This window comes from Pyrus communis, chromosome 5, assembly GCF_963583255.1.
Source record: "Pyrus communis chromosome 5, drPyrComm1.1, whole genome shotgun sequence".
NCBI lineage: Eukaryota > Viridiplantae > Streptophyta > Magnoliopsida > Rosales > Rosaceae > Pyrus > Pyrus communis.
In genome coordinates this window covers 29051664-29073382 of record NC_084807.1, presented here as the reverse complement: position 1 = coordinate 29073382, position 21719 = coordinate 29051664, and the positions used below count along the sequence as shown (strand labels likewise).

At 35.9% G+C, this 21719-nt stretch overlaps 2 protein-coding genes across 2 annotated transcripts; one reads left to right on the top strand and one right to left on the bottom strand.

Moving 5' to 3' along the window:
- The first annotated feature begins 2109 nt into the window (after positions 1–2109).
- Positions 2110–6606, top strand: LOC137733956 (CDPK-related kinase 4-like). The gene is made up of 11 exons (XM_068473177.1): positions 2110–2806; positions 3221–3351; positions 3510–3551; positions 3650–3758; positions 3890–3968; positions 4289–4585; positions 4706–4815; positions 5050–5154; positions 5344–5406; positions 5806–5973; positions 6104–6606. Exons 1-11 carry the CDS (start codon positions 2273–2275, stop codon positions 6239–6241), a joined length of 1776 nt encoding a protein of 591 aa, XP_068329278.1. The 5' UTR covers positions 2110–2272; the 3' UTR covers positions 6242–6606.
- A 9087-nt stretch (positions 6607–15693) lies between these two features.
- Positions 15694–16656, bottom strand: LOC137734576 (uncharacterized). Its single transcript, XM_068473813.1, has one exon. The coding sequence runs from the start codon at positions 16654–16656 to the stop codon at positions 15694–15696; it is 963 nt and encodes a 320-aa protein (XP_068329914.1).
- Between the last annotated feature and the right edge of the window lie 5063 nt (positions 16657–21719).

Sequence of the window (21719 nt, the reverse complement as noted above, 5' to 3'; positions counted from 1 at the left end):
TTTTTAATCATTAGAATAGATGGATAACAGTAACTTACCACAAATTATCTCCCTTTTGAAGAAAAGGAAACTTTGCCACACATCCACATGTAAACAAAACCAAATAACGTTGTATTCAAAGAAAAAAAGTCTACAAATTACAAAGGTGACGATCTCGAAGATGAAGAGCAAAGTCGGTCGTCGTCCTCCGATCCAAAGATTAGAATATTTTTGTATTTGGAACAGTTTGATTAAGTCGGTTAATCCAATTATAATATCATAGTTTATAATCTTAGACGCTGTCGTCATGGTTGTATTTAAATAATAAGGATGAACCCCTAGCTGTAGCTGGTGATCCAGTGGTAAATAATGGATTATAAGACTTCTTTAAAGTAAAAAATTGGAGGTTTTGGATTCGAAAGTTGCTTCTGGTGTGGAAGTCAGACTTGTAGTCAGGAGGAGGCTGAAATGCTTTTGTAAGTCTTTCCGACCCCCGAAATATATGGATAACCGTGACTTGCCACTAGTTGTTCTCCTTTAAAAAAATAATAATAATAAGGCTGGCTTTGTTTGAGTATATGTTTGTGTATATGACACGAGTGTGGAGTTAGAGTATGTTATCTTGTTTGCGGTAAAATATATTATACGAGTAATGTGGATTCGAGATGTTGGATAAGATAGAAATACGAGATCTCGACTCACATATCAGCATCGTCTTGGTCATTTTAAATAGAACCATACTAGTTTTGTACATTATTTAGCACAAGAGGGTTGGATTTTTCTATGAAGTAGATATGCGAATTAGATATTTTACAACGAATTGCATAATTCTGGTAATCTATGGTTTTTATTTATTTTATAAGAGCAAGAATAAAGAAGAAGGAAATCAAATTCGAAAATTTAGGTCTTATATATATACATATAGAGCAGATCCGTAACATTACTTTTTTTATACAATTTTTTTTTTTTTTTGGTGTACATTGAATTGACACATGTTTTTAGGAGCTCACTTCGTCAGGTATATTAACGATCCGAATTGTCCATCTTTTAGAACGTCATTGATAGATCATCCTTGCAAAAAATTATCCAAGTCCAAAACCATATGTCTCTTCGATTAAGAGGTTGTGGTTCTTTGTATAATCATGTACCCGCAATTTTTTCACTACAAATAAATGTCTTAATAGTTTTTAATTTGTCTAATTTTTTGTAAGGATAATCTATGAATGATATTTTAAAAGATAGATGGTTCGATTATTAAAATACATTACGGTGTGGATCCCATAACAATGTGTATAAAATATTGTTTAAAAATAGTGGTGCCACATATTAATTAGAGAGAACATTAAATTCGCAATCTTTACCATCTCTAATCCTTGACATCTTTATTTTAAATAAGTAAACATGTGATTAAGATTAAAGAAGAAATGAAAATGGCGGACAACTTGGCTTATACCTGTGAGCTTCTTCATAGTAAGTTCAAATCCTTTTGCTCATAATTAGACGAATGAAAATTTTTACCGTAGAATTACTTATCTTTTTATCTCTTTTAGAAAAAGGATTAGCTGATGATTTTGTTATGACAGTTGATACTCCAAAGTAGAGAAGACTTACATAAACCTTTAATCCTCTTTCTGGCAATCATCGTGTGATTCATCAACATCATAAATTGAATCCAGAACATGCCATGTGGAATACGTACGGGGTAGAATAACTCATCATTTCTTAAAAAAGTATAAAAAAAATTAAAATGCAACTCATAGGAAAAGGATCACCACCGAATCATTTTCCTAGGATCTTAAGCATACTGTGATCTCATCCATTTATTGTACATTGTACGGTCAGAAATTATTTTAAAATTTAAAATTTAAAATTAAATATTAATAGTACCTAATAAAAACTGACTATCCGATATATGATAAACGAATGAGATCACAAAATTTATAGGATCCCAATAAAAAGGATCGGCGAGAATCTTTTTCCCAACTCATATGGTTGATGAGACCCACAAGAAATAACACATGATTGGAATCAACGGCCAGGAATTAAACGTTTGACATAAAAGTCTCATCCTCAGCTGTCAGGTTAACATATAACTCCCCAACTTTCAAACTTAAACCAAATAAATACCACCAACATTTTAATTATTCACATTTCTCTATTCTTTCTTCTGTTCACATTTCTCTCCTTCCTCCTCCTCCGCTCTCCCGCCTGTTTAGTAAGTCGTTAGATTTTCTCGACCGTCCGATGCACTTACTTTGACTCCCGCCCCGCCAAAAACCCTAACAATTCAACGATGGGACTTTGCTGCAGCAAGAACGTCGCCGTTTCCGGGGCCGACAACGAGCCCACCGCCGCCCATCAGTCAAAACACTCGCCAGTCGCGCCGGTGCCTCCCAGCCCGAGACCCGGCGATGATCACTCCGGCAAGCACACTCCGGCCAACTCTTTCTCCGCGAGTCCGTGCCCCAGTCCGCTTCCAGCTGGAATTGCACCGTCGCCGGCCAGGACACCAGGTAGGAAGTTTCGGTGGCCTCTGCCTCCGCCGTCGCCGGCAAAGCCGATCATGGAGGCGCTTCGTCGGCGGCAGGGGCGTGAGGCGAAGCCAAAGGACGGGCCGATACCGGAGGAGCATCAGGGCGGCGAGGAAGGCGAGGGAGGAGAGAGAGCACTGGACAAGAGCTTTGGGTATGGGAAGAACATTGGGGCAAAGTTTGAGCTGGGTAAAATGGTGGGTCGAGGCCATTTTGGTCATACTTGCTGGGCCAAGGGCAAAAAGGGAGAGCTCAAAGGACAGCCGGTCGCCGTCAAGATCATAGCCAAAGCGAAGGTGATGATTTATTTGTTTGTTTTAATAATTTAGTTGAATTGGCACTTACTTGTTTGGTATATAAAGCTTGTTTCTTTGTGTATTTTAAGTAAATTTGGATGAATTTAAAGGCAAATTGCATCCATTTGTGTTGAAGCAATCAGTATTTCAAGTAATCAGCTTTTTTTTCACTTTTGCTTGAAATTGATAAAATTTTATTAGTTGGGGAACAGTCTGATCACTGGATTAAGCAATGGTTATGTGAATTATGCATGCCCTGCAACAAGTCGAATCTGAAAAACTTTTCGCCTGTTGATCTCTGTCTTTGAACTCATTAGTCATTACCCTTACTGCTCATCAGTACAGTCCTTGAGTCGCTGCATATAAATTTGAATTGAAGTTATATTGGTAATTAAACGAGGGATCTTTTTGCAGATGACAACCGCAATAGCTATTGAAGATGTTCGTAGAGAGGTGAAAATACTGAAAGCATTAGCTGGACATAAGAATCTGGTTAAATTTTACGATGCGTTTGAGGATGCCCATCATGTCTACATTGTCATGGAGTATGAACTTTTTTCCTGTCATTAATCTACAGTCATGTTATTCATAAAAACTTGGAATCATGGTTCAACATTGTGTGTGTGTGTGTGTGTGTGTGTGTGTATCAATATTTTGGCTGATAAGCCTGTTTTGAAGTTTTCTCATCTTGCTGACCTTACAGGTTGTGTGAAGGTGGAGAACTACTGGATAGGATTTTGTCGAGGTAGAATGAACTGCTTTATTTTCTTGTATTGTACTTGTAATTTGCACTATCGGATTTTACGAGTTAAGGATTTATTCTTAATCACTACATTGTGGCAGGGGTGGAAGATACACAGAAGAGGACGCTAAAACTATTGTTGTGCAAATTTTAAGTGTTGTTTCCTTCTGTCATCTCCAAGGTGTTGTACACCGTGATCTAAAACCAGAGGTACTATATTCGGAAAGTTTGAACTAACAGTTAGAATAATTGTGGATGTTCACATGTAGTTGTGTTTCAATTCTTCACGTTCATATGCCAACCAGTAACTAATGACTCTGTTAATTATGAATGCTTGGCAGAATTTTCTTTTCAAAACAAGAGATGAGGATGCTCCATTGAAGGTTATTGATTTTGGTCTCTCTGACTTTACTAGGCCCGGTAATGGTCACTTTCCAGTTTCCACACACTATACTTTGGCTTCAATCTATGATGTGCAGCTGCAAATTGTTTCTTGTCACGAAGTTGATACCTATATGATTATTATTTTTTACCGTGTTGCCAACCTGCATCGTCAATAACTATTTGTTTCATTGGAAATATTTTCTTTAACCTTTTTCAAATGGTTTTTTTCTCCTGATATGTTGGCATATTCGTGTGAGAAATCAAACTTCCCTTCCTAGAATTCAGTCTAATTATGAGAACTTTAGTTATCTGAAGATTACATTGTTTTCACAGCACATTTAGTTCCACTTGTGCAGATCAACGCCTTAATGATATTGTTGGAAGTGCATACTATGTTGCACCTGAGGTGTTACATAGATCTTACAGTCTCGAAGCAGATATGTGGAGCATTGGTGTCATAACATATATATTGCTATGTGGAAGTAGACCTTTCTGGGCACGAACTGAATCTGGAATCTTTCGTTCAGTGCTAAGAGCTGATCCTAACTTTGATGATTCACCTTGGCCTTCAGTGTCCTCGGAAGCCAAAGATTTTCTCAAAAGGCTTCTGAACAAGGACCACAGAAAAAGAATGACTGCTGCCCAAGCTTTAAGTAAGTTGGTTCTAAATATGTCATACAGTCCAGAATATGATTTTGCACTAAATTTCCATGCTAGTGTCATGTACAGGTATTTCTTGTTGATATGCTGATACCTATTTCTTGTGTTCACAGCTCACCCATGGTTACGAGATGAAAACCGTGATGTGCCTTTAGATATTTTAATCTACAAGTTGATTAAGTCGTATGTTCGGTCCTCACCTTTGAAGCGTGCAGCACTAAAGGTAACAGACACTCACAAGAAACCATGCCCTCCCAATCCCTGAAAATGTGAAATGAAAAAAAAAGAAGTGAAAAGATGAAGAAACAACTTAAAATCAAAGATAACAAGCTGGGTGCTGTGAGGCATGAATGGCATACGTTGGGGCAATCCAATCTTTCACTCTCACACACACACACAAACCCACAATTGTCATGTTAGAAGGCATCAAATTTGTAACATATTTCATTATTCACAGGCCCTCTCCAAAGCTATAACAGAAGACGAGCTCTTCTACCTTAGGGCTCAATTTAGGCTCTTGGATCCAAAACAAGGATACGTGTCCCTTGATAATTTCAGAACGGTTAGTCAGAGTTCTTTTTGCTTTAACAATATTTCTTTTGTTACATTTTAGAGCCCATTTTGGACCCGTATTATCTATGTTCATGGTATGATATGGCTCTTTGATATCTCTAGTAAGTACTATAGTTAGACGTTCCAAATTTGTGTATCTTCACTGTTTTTCATGAACTTATCATGAAGAATATTGCAGGCCCTCATGAGAAATGCAACTGATGCCATGAAGGAGTCGAGGGTTCATGACTTTATAAATTTGGTGAGAGATCTTCTTTCTTTGATTTCAACGGTGGAATGATCCTAAATTTGTTTGCTAACTTTTGTTTTACATGATATAAAACTGCAAACTGTTGGATATTCTGAGATATGTAAGGCGGAATAGCGGTCTGTTTCTGCGATGGTTGTATTTAATGAAACAAATAAAGAGAACGCACTGTTTTTTCTTAATATTGGAGGACTCTAGAAGTTTTGTCTTGAGTTTGTTTTCTTTTCTGACTTTTTCATTGCTGGCTTGTCTTTTCCGTTGACACACACAGCCTGGAATCTTAGAATCGATAGAATTGATAAATGAAGCCAATTTTCCAATACATTTTTTTATATTTCTTGAACTGCGGCTTTTGCATGAGGCGTATACTCATATTGTAGTTTTTTATTCAAGATGGAACCACTCTCACACAAGAAATTGGACTTCGAAGAATTCTGCGTCGCTGCAATAAGTACATATCAGCTAGAAGCTCATGAAGGATGGGAGAACATTGCAAGTACGGCGTTTGAGTATTTCGAAAACGAAGGAAACCGGGTCATCACTGTTGAGGAGTTGGCACAGGTATGCACATCGGTCTTTCGTACAATTGCTTTTGTACATGTTACTTTCAATATATCATATCGAACAAGTATCTGCATCTTTCCATCAATTGAATATCAGCAAACTCAAGAAAAACAAAAACGTTATGCAGGAAATGAATCTGCTTCCTACATCTTATCAATTACTCAATGACTGGATCCGAACTTCAGACCGAAAACTTTCCTTCCTTGGATACACCAAATTTTTGCATGGTGTGACAGTACGTAGTTCCAATACCAGACATCGATAAATGTAACCCCGGATACATAATTTTTTCTTCAAAGTTTCTACCGAAAGTGTCTCTGATTCTTTTAGAACCTTGTCCGTCCCTTTGGCGAGTGAAGCGATATGGGTCTATCTATGTCAATAATTTGTGAGAATATATGCAAAAGAGTTGTCCAAGACCCTTGAAAACGTATCGACATTTGTAAAACATAATCCGTATATTGTACCGGTTGTGATCGCTGCGACGGTAGAGGCAATTCAGTCGAAGAAAGCTTTTGTATTTTCATTTGTGTGGGTTGTTTGTGCTCATATCTTTGAAGGTAAGGTTACAGAGTTATGTAAAGACATTCAAATATAAATTTAGAAGGTTGCTTTGTACTATAATTTCAATTTTCAAGCTCCATGTTTACCAAACTTTGGAGACCGAGGATTGTTCAGCCTGACGGCCCGTTATGATAACCGTTTCAGTTTTTATTTTTATTTTTTTTAATATTAAAAATTGAAAATAGTTATCAAGCAAGTTAAATTGAAAAGTGGCGTGAAAATTAAACGAGTAATTAAAGGTCCCTTAATTTTTCATCAATTCAGTGGCATTAATTTGTTTATATAATGTAAATTCATAAAATCTTCCTTGTATTTCTGTATTTGTCTACGGTCAAAGTTTCGTGTTACTTTTCGGTTTCGAACAAAAAATATAAAGTTCGGTGTTACTGGGACGGGTTGTACTTGGTCCGTTGCTGGCTGCTGGCCTCTTGATGAAAGTCAACATCCAATAGACTTCTCTTTGGCAGTGTGTTCCAATATATTTGGACGTTAATATTGATATTATATATATGGCGGGTCAATGATCCAATTTTTTTAATACAATTTTTCACATACGTTTATGGAGGGTTTATTTCGTATTGTATTTTAATGATCCGAACCAATCGTCTATTTTTTGGATATTCCCTCAAAGATTATGTTTGTAAAAAAATCATTGTAATTTGAAACCGTTTAACCGTTGTATGAAGTGTTCATACTTGTAAACTCCCAAATGGACATGATAAAAATGTGATTATATTATGCAGCCAAATGTGAAGGCCTTGAATTACAACCTGCCAACATCCATGCCAGTTGCAACCGGTGGAATGCAGAAGCCAGACGACATCAAATGATTGGATCAAGATTTCAAAATATTAATTCGTGTTGCCTTCACACTTTTTATATCTAAATACTAGCTGAGCAGGTCGTCATTGTATTATAAAACTCAATTAATTCAAATTTTCAGTTGACATACTGTATTCATTGAGTATGACTCATCGTCCTCTCAATACCTATAGCACATAGTTTATGTGCACTTAACTCTTTCTAGGTTTTTTTTTATGGGAATGTACGATATTGATTTAAGATGTTCAAAAAATAAATACAAGACGACAATATATAAATGTAACCCCGGATACATAATTTTTTCTTCAAAGTTTCTACTGAAAGTGTCTCCTATTCTTTTAGAACCTTGTCCGTCCGAGTGAAGTGATATGGGTCTATCTACGTCAATAATTTGTGAGAATATATGCAAAAGAACTGTTCAAGACCCTTGAAAACGCATCGACATTTGTAAAACATAATCCGTATATTGTACCGGTTGTGATCGCTACGACGGTAGAGGCAATGCAGTCGAAGAAAGCTTTTGTATTTACATTTGTGTGGGTTGTTTGTGTTCATATCTTTGAAGGTAAGGTTACACAGTTTTGTAAAGACATTCAAATATAAATTTAGAAGGTTGCTTTGCACTATAATTTCAATTTTCAAGCTCCATGTTACCAAACTTTGGAAACTGAGGATTGTTCGGCCACGGCCATTATGATAACCGTTTCAGTTTTTATTTGTTTTTTTAATGATAAGAATTGAAAATAGTTATCAAGCGAGTTAAAAAGTGGCATGAAAATTAAATGATTAATTAAAGGTCCCTTAATTTTTCATCAATTCAGTGGCGTTAATTTGTTTATATAATTTAAATTCATAAAATCTTCCTTGTATTTCTGTATTTGTTTACTGTCAAAGTTTCGTGTTACTTTTTGTTTTCGAACAAAAAAAAGGTTTGGTGTTACTGGGATGGGTTGTACTTGGTCCATTGCTGGCTGGCTGGCCTCTTGATGAAAGTCAACATCCAATGGACTTCTCTTTGAAAGTGTGTTCCAATATGTTGGACGACAATATTGATATTATATATATGGCGGGTCAATGATCTAATTTTTTTAATACAATTTTTCACATACGTTTTTGGAAGGCTCACTTCGTACTGTATTTTAACGATCTGAATCAATCATCTATTTTTTGGATATTCCCTCAAAGATTATGTCTATAAAAAATCATATAGTTTATGTGCACTTAACTCTTTCTAGGTTTTTTTTTATGGAAATGTATGATATTTATTTAAGATGTCGAAAAAATAAATACAAGACGACAATATATAAAATAATTAAATTGAACCTATGAAGAAAAAATGTTGGGACTTCTAAACTGGAATCAAGGAAACAATAGGCCATAAATGAGAAAAATATGTAATCACTCAATAGAATTATTGTTAATTTACCAATACAATTTGTAGCAGAAGTTTAACCTGTTTTGCAGCTTAACTTAAGTTTAGATATCAGACTCGTTATTTATGAGTGTTAAACTTAATGTTTCTCGGTTATAAGTGGATCAAACTTGTTATTTACGAGTGTTAAACTTAATGTTTCTCAATTACAAGTGGAGAAAATACCACCAACACTTGTTTGACAATGTGTCACGCACGATATGACATCCAAGGTTGTGGGGTAAAGTTCCAAATAAAATTCGACACACAAAAAAAATCTGATGGCTGTGAGGAGGTAAGCCTCCACAGGCTCGCACCCACCCTTGCTTAGGACCGTGTCCTATACGTTTGTTTAGTTTCTTATCTCCAACGACCAGGAACTTTCCTTCTTACTTTTATATATTCGGTTCATCTTTATCAATAATCCAAAACACATCATCAAGAACAAAAATTATATATAACTAATTAATAATATTATGAGGTCCCAAAGAATCCAAGGCCTCGCAAACAATCAATAAACCGAAATTAAGATACCTATATTCACATAATAATCTTCCTACTCAACAATTAATCAAACCCTAAAACACCAGGCATGGTTGTTCTGGGGGTGATGATGACTGTGGAACAAAGTCTCCCTGTCCACCATGCCTTGAACAGTGCGAAACTCCTCCACGTGGCAAGGAATAGTGATCGGACCTTTGTGATCGAATCCGTACTCTTTCTCGGCCTCCTCCAGCAGCTGCATGAAGAGAGGGTGGTTGATGTAGATCACTGGAATCACAAACCTCTGCTGATCCTCCCCCTGGCCAACCATCACTGCCATACACCCTTTCGGGATGTCTTTCAGCTCCTTGCTGTTCTTGTCGTGGTGGTGATGGAGAAGGTGGGGGAAGTGGAGGTGGAGGTGGAAGTTCAGGTGGTTGTGGTGGTGCTTGCTGTCCCTGTCGGCGGCGATAAACCCCATATTTTCGAATCCAAGAATATCAAAAACTCGAAAACCCCGAAAAACCAGGAAACCCCTAGAGAGCAAGACAACACTGGGAAAACTTGAAGCTGTTGAATTAGGGCTATAAGAAGAGGAAAGAAAATGGCCACGGATCGGAAGCGGAGATGGTGAGATTGAACAAGGTTAGGGCGGAGTCGGTTAACGATCTCGAAATATTGCTCATGATATATGATCGGATTCAATAACCAACATAAATATTGATGGAAATGGAGAAGGTGAGGGGTTAGTGAAGAGGGAGGGTTTGGTGTTTATATAGTAGCTGCCGTAGGAGCTAGGGCTTGCTTACCTTATACACAAAGGAAAGGATAGAGATCAGGAAAAAGCTGGAGAAGTCCTGGAGGGTTACAACTTACAACTAATAGACTTATATAGGAAAACCTTACAAAACGCGCCTGCTAATTACTATTTATTTGACTTTTTTTTTTAATTTTATCTTTTTTTGTTTTATTTTATGGCAATTACTAATTTGCATTCGGTATATGTGGAAGGAATATGTAAATAGCAATTGCAAATTTGTTTCTATCTTTCCAAAACTTAGACAATCTCCAAATAAAACAAATAACATATCATTTACTCCAATCCAGATGTCAAAGTTGACATGAAAAAGAAGGCTAAACTGATATGAACAAAGAGATGTCAAATATGAAGCTGTCTTCAAATTTGATTTTTGCTATTTCCAAAAGCATTCCACTTGCCTTATGCTAGCATATTTTTAAGTATTATTTTATTATTTTTAAACCAATAACAACCCAACTATTATTAATTTTGTTTTAAAAAAGAATAAATGAAGCAATAAATTTTCGCGTATTGAGTGAAAGGAAAATCTTGACAATATGTCAAATTGCAAGGTTAGCCATCAAATTGAAATTTGATGTTTTGAATTTGACGTCTCATTTGATGATTTTATAAGGTATATATTAATTACTCCAATCAAAACAAATAAGGTTATATAAATTAATATGTTAACAAAAATAATCTTTATAAGGGAGAATTTGATAACGTTTTAGGAGGAATGCTTAAGAAATTAAAATGTGGAAAAATTATGAAATATTTTGGTATGCACGGGGTTAGATTGACTGTAAAATGAAGTAGGATTCTCTTATTTTTAAATTTTTCTCCCATCCGATTTCCTCCTATTTAAACATCACAACCAAGCCATGTTAACTTGTGTTGGCTTATTTATAAAGAAAGAGAAATAAAAAGTAGAAAGTCAGACATAAGATGAGAGGACTGAAAGGGAAAGAACTTGAAAAGAAAAATACTCATCGGCATAAAATTGTGTCCAGTCATTTTACGCTCAAATTTGAATTCGCATCTAAAAAATCAAACATTTCAGATTTTCATTTTTTTTCTGTGGGTCAAATCACACATTTGAGATTCCACAACAAATAAAGGAAACGAATTCTCCTCTCATAAAAAGGAAAAATAGAGGAAAGAAGGGAGATTGTAAACTTGGGATGCAGCTTAGCTATCAAATCCACGTGGACGACGAGTGGCAGACGCTTCTGGTCATCGTCAGCAGTTGTGCGCGGTCCTTACGATTGGAAGGTGCGACCGACGATGAGGTGTCACATGTGCGTCACACCATATGAAGCCGGTCCAACAACATGCCATGAACATGTTTGGACCAGTTTTGTCGATTAGGGACGTCACCATCATAATTTAATTAAATTTTTAGGTTTAAATATTTTATCATTATCATTTCAATTATCTTTATAAAATACTGTTAATTGCCTATTGTTTTACTAGAAAACAAGATTAACCACAATTGCTTAGCTGTGTACCCCTTAACTCATACCAAAACTAAATGGCCCCAAGGCCGCAGATCTGCGAGCGATTTGTGTGCGGCATCTCGCAACGGGGAAGGAGAAGAACTTCTTCACGGAAATGTTACTGTTAATATTTTAAGCTATCGATACGTGACCGAATTGAGATAGAGTCACAATGTCTTTCTCATTGTTCGTGGCAAAATCGCAAGGGTGCGTTATTGTGTGAAGAAAAAGGGTCGGACGTATGATGTGGTTTAGTTGTCGGTTCCAAAATTTCTCCTAGACTACCCGAACTGCCCTTGATTTTTTATGTGCTCCTAGTATTACCCCAGATGAGGCCATGCCCAACTCCAGTGATCCCAGTTTAGGAACGGATTCTGTGCCAGGTATTACTGCAACATCCTTGTTAAGAAAGGTCAGCATGCGCATTTTCTATTGCGTAGGGTTGCCCAAAAAGATGCCTGTGCTCCTGATAATTTGGCCCCTCTAAAGTAGAAAATTTAGCATTAATCAACCAACTCCTGCGGTTGATTGATGCACAAGTTTTGTGATGGCCATTCCAAAACCCTTTGATCAAAATTTTGGTAAAAATGTAAATAAATTCTTAAAAAACACTTAAAACGCTTCTGTGAATAAGCACATAATTTGTGCTTTTACTAGTATTTCTTACATAAAACATTTCAAGTGTTTTTGAAACTCAATAACATTTTCTTTAAAATCGTTTTCTCTCATTTTAACAATACTTCTAAACAAGCCATCACCGTTTAGTAATGGTTTAGCTATTTTATTAAGTCAAAAGACTCAACCAGAAGGGGAGGTGATTACTGATTATGTCGAGCATCAAAGGAAACAACAGTATTGAGTGTGCGTGCTTTCTTTTCCTTTTTCTTTTTCTTCTCCCACTTTCCACACAAGCATGAAGTAAAGCGTATCCTAATCCCTTCAAAAATATGGCAAGTTTAATATTCAACAAATAATGCCCCTTGTTCAGTAATTCTATTTTACGACTTAGTTTACGTTTTTTTAGTTTGATCAATAGAGTAGATGAATTCTCAAACTTTTGACATCTTATAACATTACGAAAAATATTGCTAAATTAATAGCGTATTATTTTAAAGGAAAACTAATAAAAAAGGTTTAAAAATTTTGAATTTTAACGATAAAGACAAAATAAAGGGTGAAGTGAATAGTACCATGATTGATTTTTTAGTGTAAAAATGTGGTTTTTCGTTTAAGTGAACAGTGCCGAGAGTTTTTCGTTAAAGTTTCCGTATTTTAATTGTCATATCGGAATTTATGATCAATTTAATTTAATAGTAACATTATTCAGTTCCTTTTCCGCCAATGTGTATTTTTCATAATTTAGTGCCATCCACCTTGATTGTAACAGCCAACCAATTTGGGCTTTCGACGTTTTGTTTTTCAAGTGGGTGGTCTAGAACATTATTCCTGGTTTTATGAGTCTCTTGAGTGTTCGTTCGATTTGCCCTTTTCGTAAACTAGAATTCATGTGGCAACAAAATGTTGAGTAACATATTTAAAAGTTGACATCTGAAATGGGAGAGATTTTTTAATGTATCTAGAATATGTGATGCTACGGTATATGTCATTATACAAGTTGAGATAACTTCTTTTTTTTTTCAATTATCTCTCTACTTGTATAACAACACATGACGTATGTGCCCGTGTTATGGACACACCGAAAATGATTCAACAAATACAAAAATACATGCGAGACTAAAGAAGATGTCAAATTTAAAACATCAATTTTAAATTTGATGACTTATGTGGCAATTTGGCATCATGCAAAACTTCTTTATCCACCAGATATTTTTATGTTTTGTAATATTTATGAATTATTTATTAAAGAAGGTGGAAAGTAACTATTTCAAAGAAACAAAATAGGGAAAGGGATCCCTTCCTTCTAATCTACCAAATCAGGGAATTTGTGCCATTGAAATTTAATCTAACGGCTACAAATAAGGGGTCACTTTAAAAGTTATAATAACTTTAGCCATTGAATTAAATTTCAATGACACATATTTCCTAATTTGGTGGATTAAGAGGATCGGATCCGAAAAGCATCACTTTCCACAAAATAGGTTGTATTCATGGTAGGCCCTACTCTTACCCGTAATCAAATTAAAAATAATTTAGCATCAACCTCTCTTGCTTCTATTTTTTACGCTGGAAGCTCCTCCTTCAGTCCAAATCAGCATTTGGCTTACCGGTTGGATGCTCACTGACATTTTTAAATCTCTTTTAAAGATGTTCTAATGTGCTCTATAAGTTTAAAACAAAACTATATCAAAAAAATATGAATGGGAACTTTGCTTTGGGACAAAGAAGAATCAATATGAACGCACTAAGGTAGGTGCGCAATTTTTTGTCGAGAACTATTTCAAATTTCTTGAATGATCATATGGTTGTTTCTTTTTCTTTCTTATTCATTTCCAAATTTTACTGGTCAAAATATTAATAAATAAAATAACAATAATAAAGTCTCATGCCACTAAGTGTGATCGGTTGTATGAATTCTAGAACGCTACTGCACTCTATTTTACACAAAGCTTTTTGTGAGCTCCAACTACTCTGTGTCTTTTCTTAGAATCTCTTTCCAAGTGTTCTTAGATATTCCTCTATCTTTTTTTTGCCCCGAGTTTCTGCCTCAGTAAAGAAATAAAAACTGTCCAACATAAAATTCTCGCACACATTAGCTGCCCAATCCTTATATAATTTTATAAAACAACAGTTGTATCGTTGCACACACATTCTAATTGTATTATATGTCGACGTTTTCCCTTTTCTTTGTGATCAAAATCTGCACTTCATGTTGTAAACAAAACAAAATTGTACCGGAAAATAACATAAAACAGAAAGTGTAATTTAGATTAAAATTATGAACATTGATACATGAAAGTATGAGTTGGGCAATTGCTGGTCGTCTCTGCTCAAGATTTGGGTTTGGTAGTAAATGACGGACATGGAGAAGTCCAATCCGTTCGCATAACCAGGCCGTCAATCTAATGAGGACCATTTCTCAATGGGCTTGAACTGGAATTCATGATAATGGAAAGCAATTAAGTAAAATATTATGAAAATTACACTACAAAAAATATGTTGTTACAAGTGAAAAATCTCGGGTTCATTAGAAGGAATGATTTCAGCCATAGGGTGACTTGGTGGTTGTGACGAATTTTAGGCCTGTATTCCACATAACGAGTTCTAGGTTCAATTTTTAGCGCTGGTGAATCACACGATACTGACCAGGAAGATTGAAATGCCTTTATGAGTATTTTAGACATTTAAAAAGGTAAACTGGCAAAACTAATAGTTGATTTCCTTTTAAAACAAATATATATATATATATATATATATATATATATATATGAGTGGTACTAGAGAAATTACCTATTATCGTGTGCATAAGTATTCTCAATTGTTTGCAACTTTGTACATAAGATATATGCATGAATCTCTGAAAGTCTATTACATCTAGATTGAAGTATCAACATGATTTAATCTTCATAATCGAAATATCGTAACTGTATAAGTAGATAGTTATGACTAGAGACATGTGAGTTGAGTTTCGTTATATATTACTTTATCTCACACAAATCATTTACCGTAACTATTCAATATCCTTTTGAAAAACTAAATAAAGAACCTAATGAACTATTTAAATCATTCCATCCAATCCCCATAAAATAAACATGCAGCAGCTTGAATATTTCATATATATATATATATATATAATATTTATATATAAATGTGTATAGTAGGACATTGGTATGGGAACAATAAACGCTTGAAGACTTGAAAAGTAATGTGTGACAACACATGATTTTCTCATTTCATCATCACAATCTGTAGTAATTTAGCCAAAATTAAAGAAAAAGATAATTCTATACCAAATCTAGAGGGAGAAGAAAGGAAAACACATCAAACATTCATGCATACGAGCTTCACATTTTCCTCTTCTGAATTCCTCCATAATGTTTGTACTTAATTACCCAAAAAAGAAACAAAGATTTCTTGAATGGTGAAGTGACCGAAAGGCCCTCATATTTCTAACATCTAGTCTTCCTCCTCATCGTCATCATCGAATGCATTGTGTTGTAATTTACGTCCAATAAATGATTTACTTAATCAGCCGACACAGTTATCTCCACCCCCTCCGTCGTCTTCGGCTTCCCATTCCAGCGGCAGCAATCCCCTCCGGCAGCCAACGAGTCCACGATGGGCTTAATGACCAAAATGCCCTGCCCCACGGCTGCACAAATTAGCGTCGACAAAAACGCAGCAAATGAGACGGCTGTGAACGCTGGGTGGTCCGGCTTCCACAACACGGTCATCCCCATGAGAATAATCTGCAGCGGAAGCGGCACCAATACGGTTGCAGCAAGGGTGTAAATCCTTAACCTCAGCCCCTTGTTGATCACCAAGGACAAAACCTTCCAGCATGAAAACAAAAACCACATCGAGAACGCGCCGCCAAATGCGGCGAACATGATGGTGTTCAACAAAGGGTATGTGCATGAAACCATTCTGCTGCCGTACTCGACCTTATGGACGACATAGTTCCGTACGAAAATCTCCGGCAGCGGGAGGTGGAGCTTGTGGAAGGGGTGGAAGAACAGGAAGAGGACCTGCACCAGAAGCATGGGAAGACACGTGGCGAGGACGAAGGCGATGGCCCAGGAGACATTGGGGGTCTTCTTTTCAGTGGAGACGTCGACGAGGAAGAGCAGGGTGACGAGGAACGCGGGCTCGAAGAACCCTAACGAGAGGGCCACGTGAATTTTGCAAAACTGGGGCTCCTCGAAGGAGCCGAGGACGGAGAGGAAAGGGTATAGGTAGGTGCGGCGGAGGGTGGGGATGCGGAGGAGCTCGTTGAGGGACCAGAAGATGATGAATATGACAAGGAGGAATCGGACGGTCCAGAGGGAGTTGAAGTGCTGGAGGTGGAGGGCAGTGCGGGACTTGAAGCAGAGGTGGAAGATGAAGGAGAGGGAGAGGAGGGAGAGGACGATGAGGGCGGAGATGAATAGTAAGGTGGCAACGTCGAAGGCGGAGTCGAGGAATGGCGTCGAAGGAATGAAGAACATCGAGCGAAATATCAATTGGATTGATTAACTAATTAATTAATTTGTAACAAATCAATTAATTAGTTAATCAATAATATTGTATCTCTCTCTCGATCTATCTGATGATCTCGATGAAGGATGGATATAAGGATTTGCTATATAGCTATGACAAACCCTCCTTTTGTTTGTCCTCCTTTGTATATATCGATGGGTAATCGATAAATGTATTTATATCGATATCGATATGTTGCTACCTAACCACGCGGCTACGGTAAAACAAGAGGAGATGTGATCAATGTTGTTGTACAAAAGTAAGGGCGGCAATAAGGCTGGTGGCCGTGGCGGTGAGTGAGGCGGCGGAACCTGGTGGGACCGGGGATTATGCATGGAATGGATATGGTGAATAAATATTGGATAGAGTACTGAGGAACAATATTGGAGGAGGTAAAGGTGGAATATGGAAAAAATGAGGAGGAAGAGGGCATTGGGAGGGGGTTTACGTCGGAAGAAGATTTGGGGAGAGAACGATCGAGACTTATTTCTCTCCCCGATTCCCGACCACCGGGAAACAGGCTGTTAGACAGCCGCAACGAAGGAAGAGCAATCAATGATTTGGGGTTTAGAAACCTAAGATAGAGAGAGGGAGGGAGAGTCAAGGGAGGAGGAGAAATGTGGTGTAATGAGATGTCTCCTTCCATTTCGGCTTTTTACGGTTAGATTTTTTTTTTTTTTGGAATTTTATTATAGACATTATTTTTATTATTTATTTTTAAAATGTTTTGAGATAAATTCTATCTACGAATTAATAGAATGTTATTGTTGGCTTCTTGGTGAGGAAAAAAGAAGTTAAAATTGTTAGTTAAGAAGATACAGATCAAAACCTTATATTCTAGAATTTTTGTTAATTTTTGCGGCCTGTAATTGGATTTAACACGGTTGAGCATGATCTGCATGACAACTTAGATGGATTGTTTTTAGCACATACCATTCCACATTTGGGTAATTTCAAGCCTAATCATATTTATATGCATAAAAAGATAAATGATAATTGTAAGACTAGAATTTTAGACGTAAGATAATTGCAACCATACATTCTGTTAAATGGTCACATCTTTAATATATATTGTATATTTTTGTATCTTGTGAATTTTGGTACAATATTTACTGTACGTAATACTATCACAATATAACAGTTAGATTTGTTGTAGTGACATCTAAATAGTATATATGAATATGACTTTCAGAAGGTGATATTACTAAGTATTTATAAATATTGTAGTCAATTCTGTAAATTGCAATGGAGAGTAAAGCAACTATTGCACTGCAGCATCCATAAAGAATCACTTTTGAAACTTATATATCTTTTGCAGAAATAGAACCAGAAAATTTGCTTTTGGTGATACTAAAATGAGTGCAATTTATTAATTGAATTTATTTTCATCGTTTACATTTGGCGGAATAATGGAAATAAAAAGTGCATTATGGCATGATGCTTCATCGACTCACTTGGCTGCAGTCTGTAGGTGGCAATATATATAAAACCTGCAGTTCCAGTTGGGGTATGATTTTCTTCTCTCTAAATTTATCTCTCTTCTTTTGGCTGCAGTCTGTAGGTGGCAATATATATAAAACCTGCAGTTCTAGTTGGAGTATAATTTTCTTCTCTTTAAATTTATTTCCCTTCTAGTTCTTTCCTACTTGAACGATTATGATTAAGCAATATCGACTTTTTTTGTTGACATATTTATAGAGAAAGAAAGATAACAAAGAAAGCGAGAGAGGAGGGTAAGGAAAGGAAGGAGATGAGAATGCTACTCCATTCCAATTACGGCTTTTTGTTCAACCTCGTGAAAATAAAAGTCCTTTTCTTTGTAATTACTTTGTTTCGAACCTTGCACACCTGCAACTGCAACCCACTATTCACCATATGATACATACATATATAGAAATGTCAAATGTTTGTTTTACGATAATCATGTGGTTGTGGTCCAGACATCAAACGAAACACAAATTTGATCAAACACAAATGAAGAACAAATATTACTAATAAAATTTTAATATTTTTATTCTTGAAACATGGAATTCGATCATTACCCAAATACGAATCATATCAAATACAGCTAGGTTGACAAGTTGAATCCCAAAATACGAATACGAACATCTGATTAATAAACGAATAAGATATAAATTAGGACGATCCGGTTCAAATCCAATAAGTTTATTTCTCACGTGGAAATCAATATAATGGGAGCAGAGCAACTATTGCACTGCCACAATTGGCCGGAATTGGTGTATGCAATAGTGCAACCCACAGCCAGTGCAGCCATTCTTAAAGAATCACTCTTGAGATTAATATATCTTTGCACAAATAAAACCAGAAAACTTTGCTTTTGTCGATCCCAAAAACTAAGGTAAAATTATTAACATATCCTCATCTTTTACATTTAGCGGAATGAACGGAAATAAAAGTGCATTAAGGCATGATGCCTCATCGACTTGACTGCAGCTGCGATATATAAAGAATAATGCTAAAGATACTAAAATTTTAAATCAAATAATATGCTATCAATACAAAATAAGCATATTAATGATTAATACTTAAGTAATAATTAAATCACCAACATCTACATCATTTGATTTACCAAATACATAAAACCTACATTTCCAGTAAACAGTACTTTCCATTCCCCCCGGAGAATAGATACAAGTCTTTTTCCTTCTAACTTTGTCACGCACATATTGCTCACCTGCAACCCACTACACACCATATAATAACATATAAATTGTCAAATTAATATTTGTTTTACTAATCATGCGCGCGGTTGTGGCCTGGCCTAAACTTTAGACAGTACTACAAGCTTGCTAGCTTACCAACCTTTAGTACATGAGAAACTAAGAACGTGCATGAAACACCATATGCATTTATACATGCTTATTGCTCGATCCAGTACAATAACTAATCCCAGTTCGCATTCCCATATAAATGTATCGTTGAAAATGGGCAATTTGGTTCGATTTTTTTCGGCTTCAATTCAATATTCGGCTCATTTTGTTCGATTCTCAATTTTTCGAAATAATTTATTTGAAGATAAGAGTTCAGTGTTAGTGCTCATGCACACGTGATTGTAAACAATACAACTATTGAGAGTCTGAGACACACTGGATGCATTTGCCAACACTTTCTACAGTCTCCTATAAAAATAAATCTTATTATTGCATGTAAGAGCTACATGTATTGATAAGTGTGTCAATTTTATGATCCAAATAACATCACTCCATTTTAATTAGTCTGCAGGCCAGAAAAAGTAACAGATAACCGGCTTGGCATATCTAAATATGGGAGGGAGTAAAAAAAATGCGCAATATATAGTATTGCGGACCTTATCACGTGCAACTAAGATCAGTGGATATTGTCCACCTTATCACGTTCATTCATCGATAGACATTTTGCCCACCTTATCATGTGTAACTAAGATCAGTGGATATTGTCAGCTCTTTTTGTGGTGATTAATGCGCAATATATAGTATTGCCGGTGTAAAAAAAATGAAGGTTCAAATTAAAAAGGATGGGATATTGGAATATTGATCAAACAGATTACAATTTGAACTGTTTATATATATATATATATATATATATTTGTGTGTGTGTGTTTCTGGAAGTCTATGCTAATATATATGGGTGATTGGTGATCACAAATGTAATTGAGCAATGTGCAGGATGATCATGTTGTATACAAATTGAACAAACTGAAATAGAAATAACCTAACGGAACTTTATATTTTCTGGTAAAGAATGTGTTTGCTCTTGCTCTCTTTCTAACTGAAATTATTTTCAGTTGATCTAACAAAACCTCTCTCAGATTTCCATAGACAGATACACGTGCACACGCACAAACATCAAAAGGATAGATGGCATGCATTGTAAAGAAATATATGTTCAAAAGATGAAAGAAATACCTCTTTTACAAAAGGAAACCGATCACAATAAAAGGAATCAATACTGCAGAATATATATATATATATATATATATATATATATGCATGTATGTACGCACTCTGATCGGTGCCGATATATCTTCACGGCAATTTCATCCACGATACAAATAAGATTCGAATCCATGTCTTCCACTAAAAGCATGTATCAATACATTATTCAATGGAACAAATAATATAGTCAGATCAGTAGAATATTAATTAGTAAAGCTGCTGAGAAGGGTGGAGAATGGAGATGAATATTATCTTATACTGAACTGATGTTGTGAATACAGCTCTACAAACTCCACCCGCCGCCCACTACCACTACAACTAAAGTAATTAACAGTTACTCATTTTGTAATCGGGTAAAGGATCCAGATTATACAATAGATGAAAACCCTAATTTCAATTGATCTTAAAAAATAAAAAAATAAAAACCCTAGGGAGTTTAACCCCAGCTAAGGCCAAAGACAAGTACACAGATTGCAATTTAGGGTTGTGCTCATCATGACAAAAGATCTATTCAAGGATGAACAAGAAGGAAAAGACTGAAAGAAATTCACAAACAGTCTTAATGTTGAAAGACATGAATCATAAGTCAAAAGCAAATGATTGATTTTTTTTTTCTTTCTTTTTTCATACCTGCAGTACGATCAAACTAAGCCCGCATCATCATTGAACTAATCTGTCAAAATAAGCAGAAAAAAAGGGGTTTAGTCGAAATTCAAATACCTGAAGATCCATCGATCATCTGGGATCAGGTTTCGATCATCTCTGCGGGGCATCGGGATTGGTGAACTAATAATTTACATGAAGAGAGATGTTTGGCAAATTAGATGGAAACAGTAATTGAGGGGAATGAAGCCTGGTCCAAGAAATTACCGATTTAGGTAATCTTGTACCAGGTAACATTCCCCTCAAAGTTACCAGCTTCCTTCGTGATACATAAACTCTGATATGATCATCTTCATCTCTTATACAGGTGGTGTTCTTCTCTTATTTGGATCGCGTTACTCCAAATGAAACAAAAGGGGAGAGAGTACTTTTACTCGTTGAATGAAAAGTATTATTAGGTCCCAGGAAATATTGGAGTTGGTGGTACGTCATAA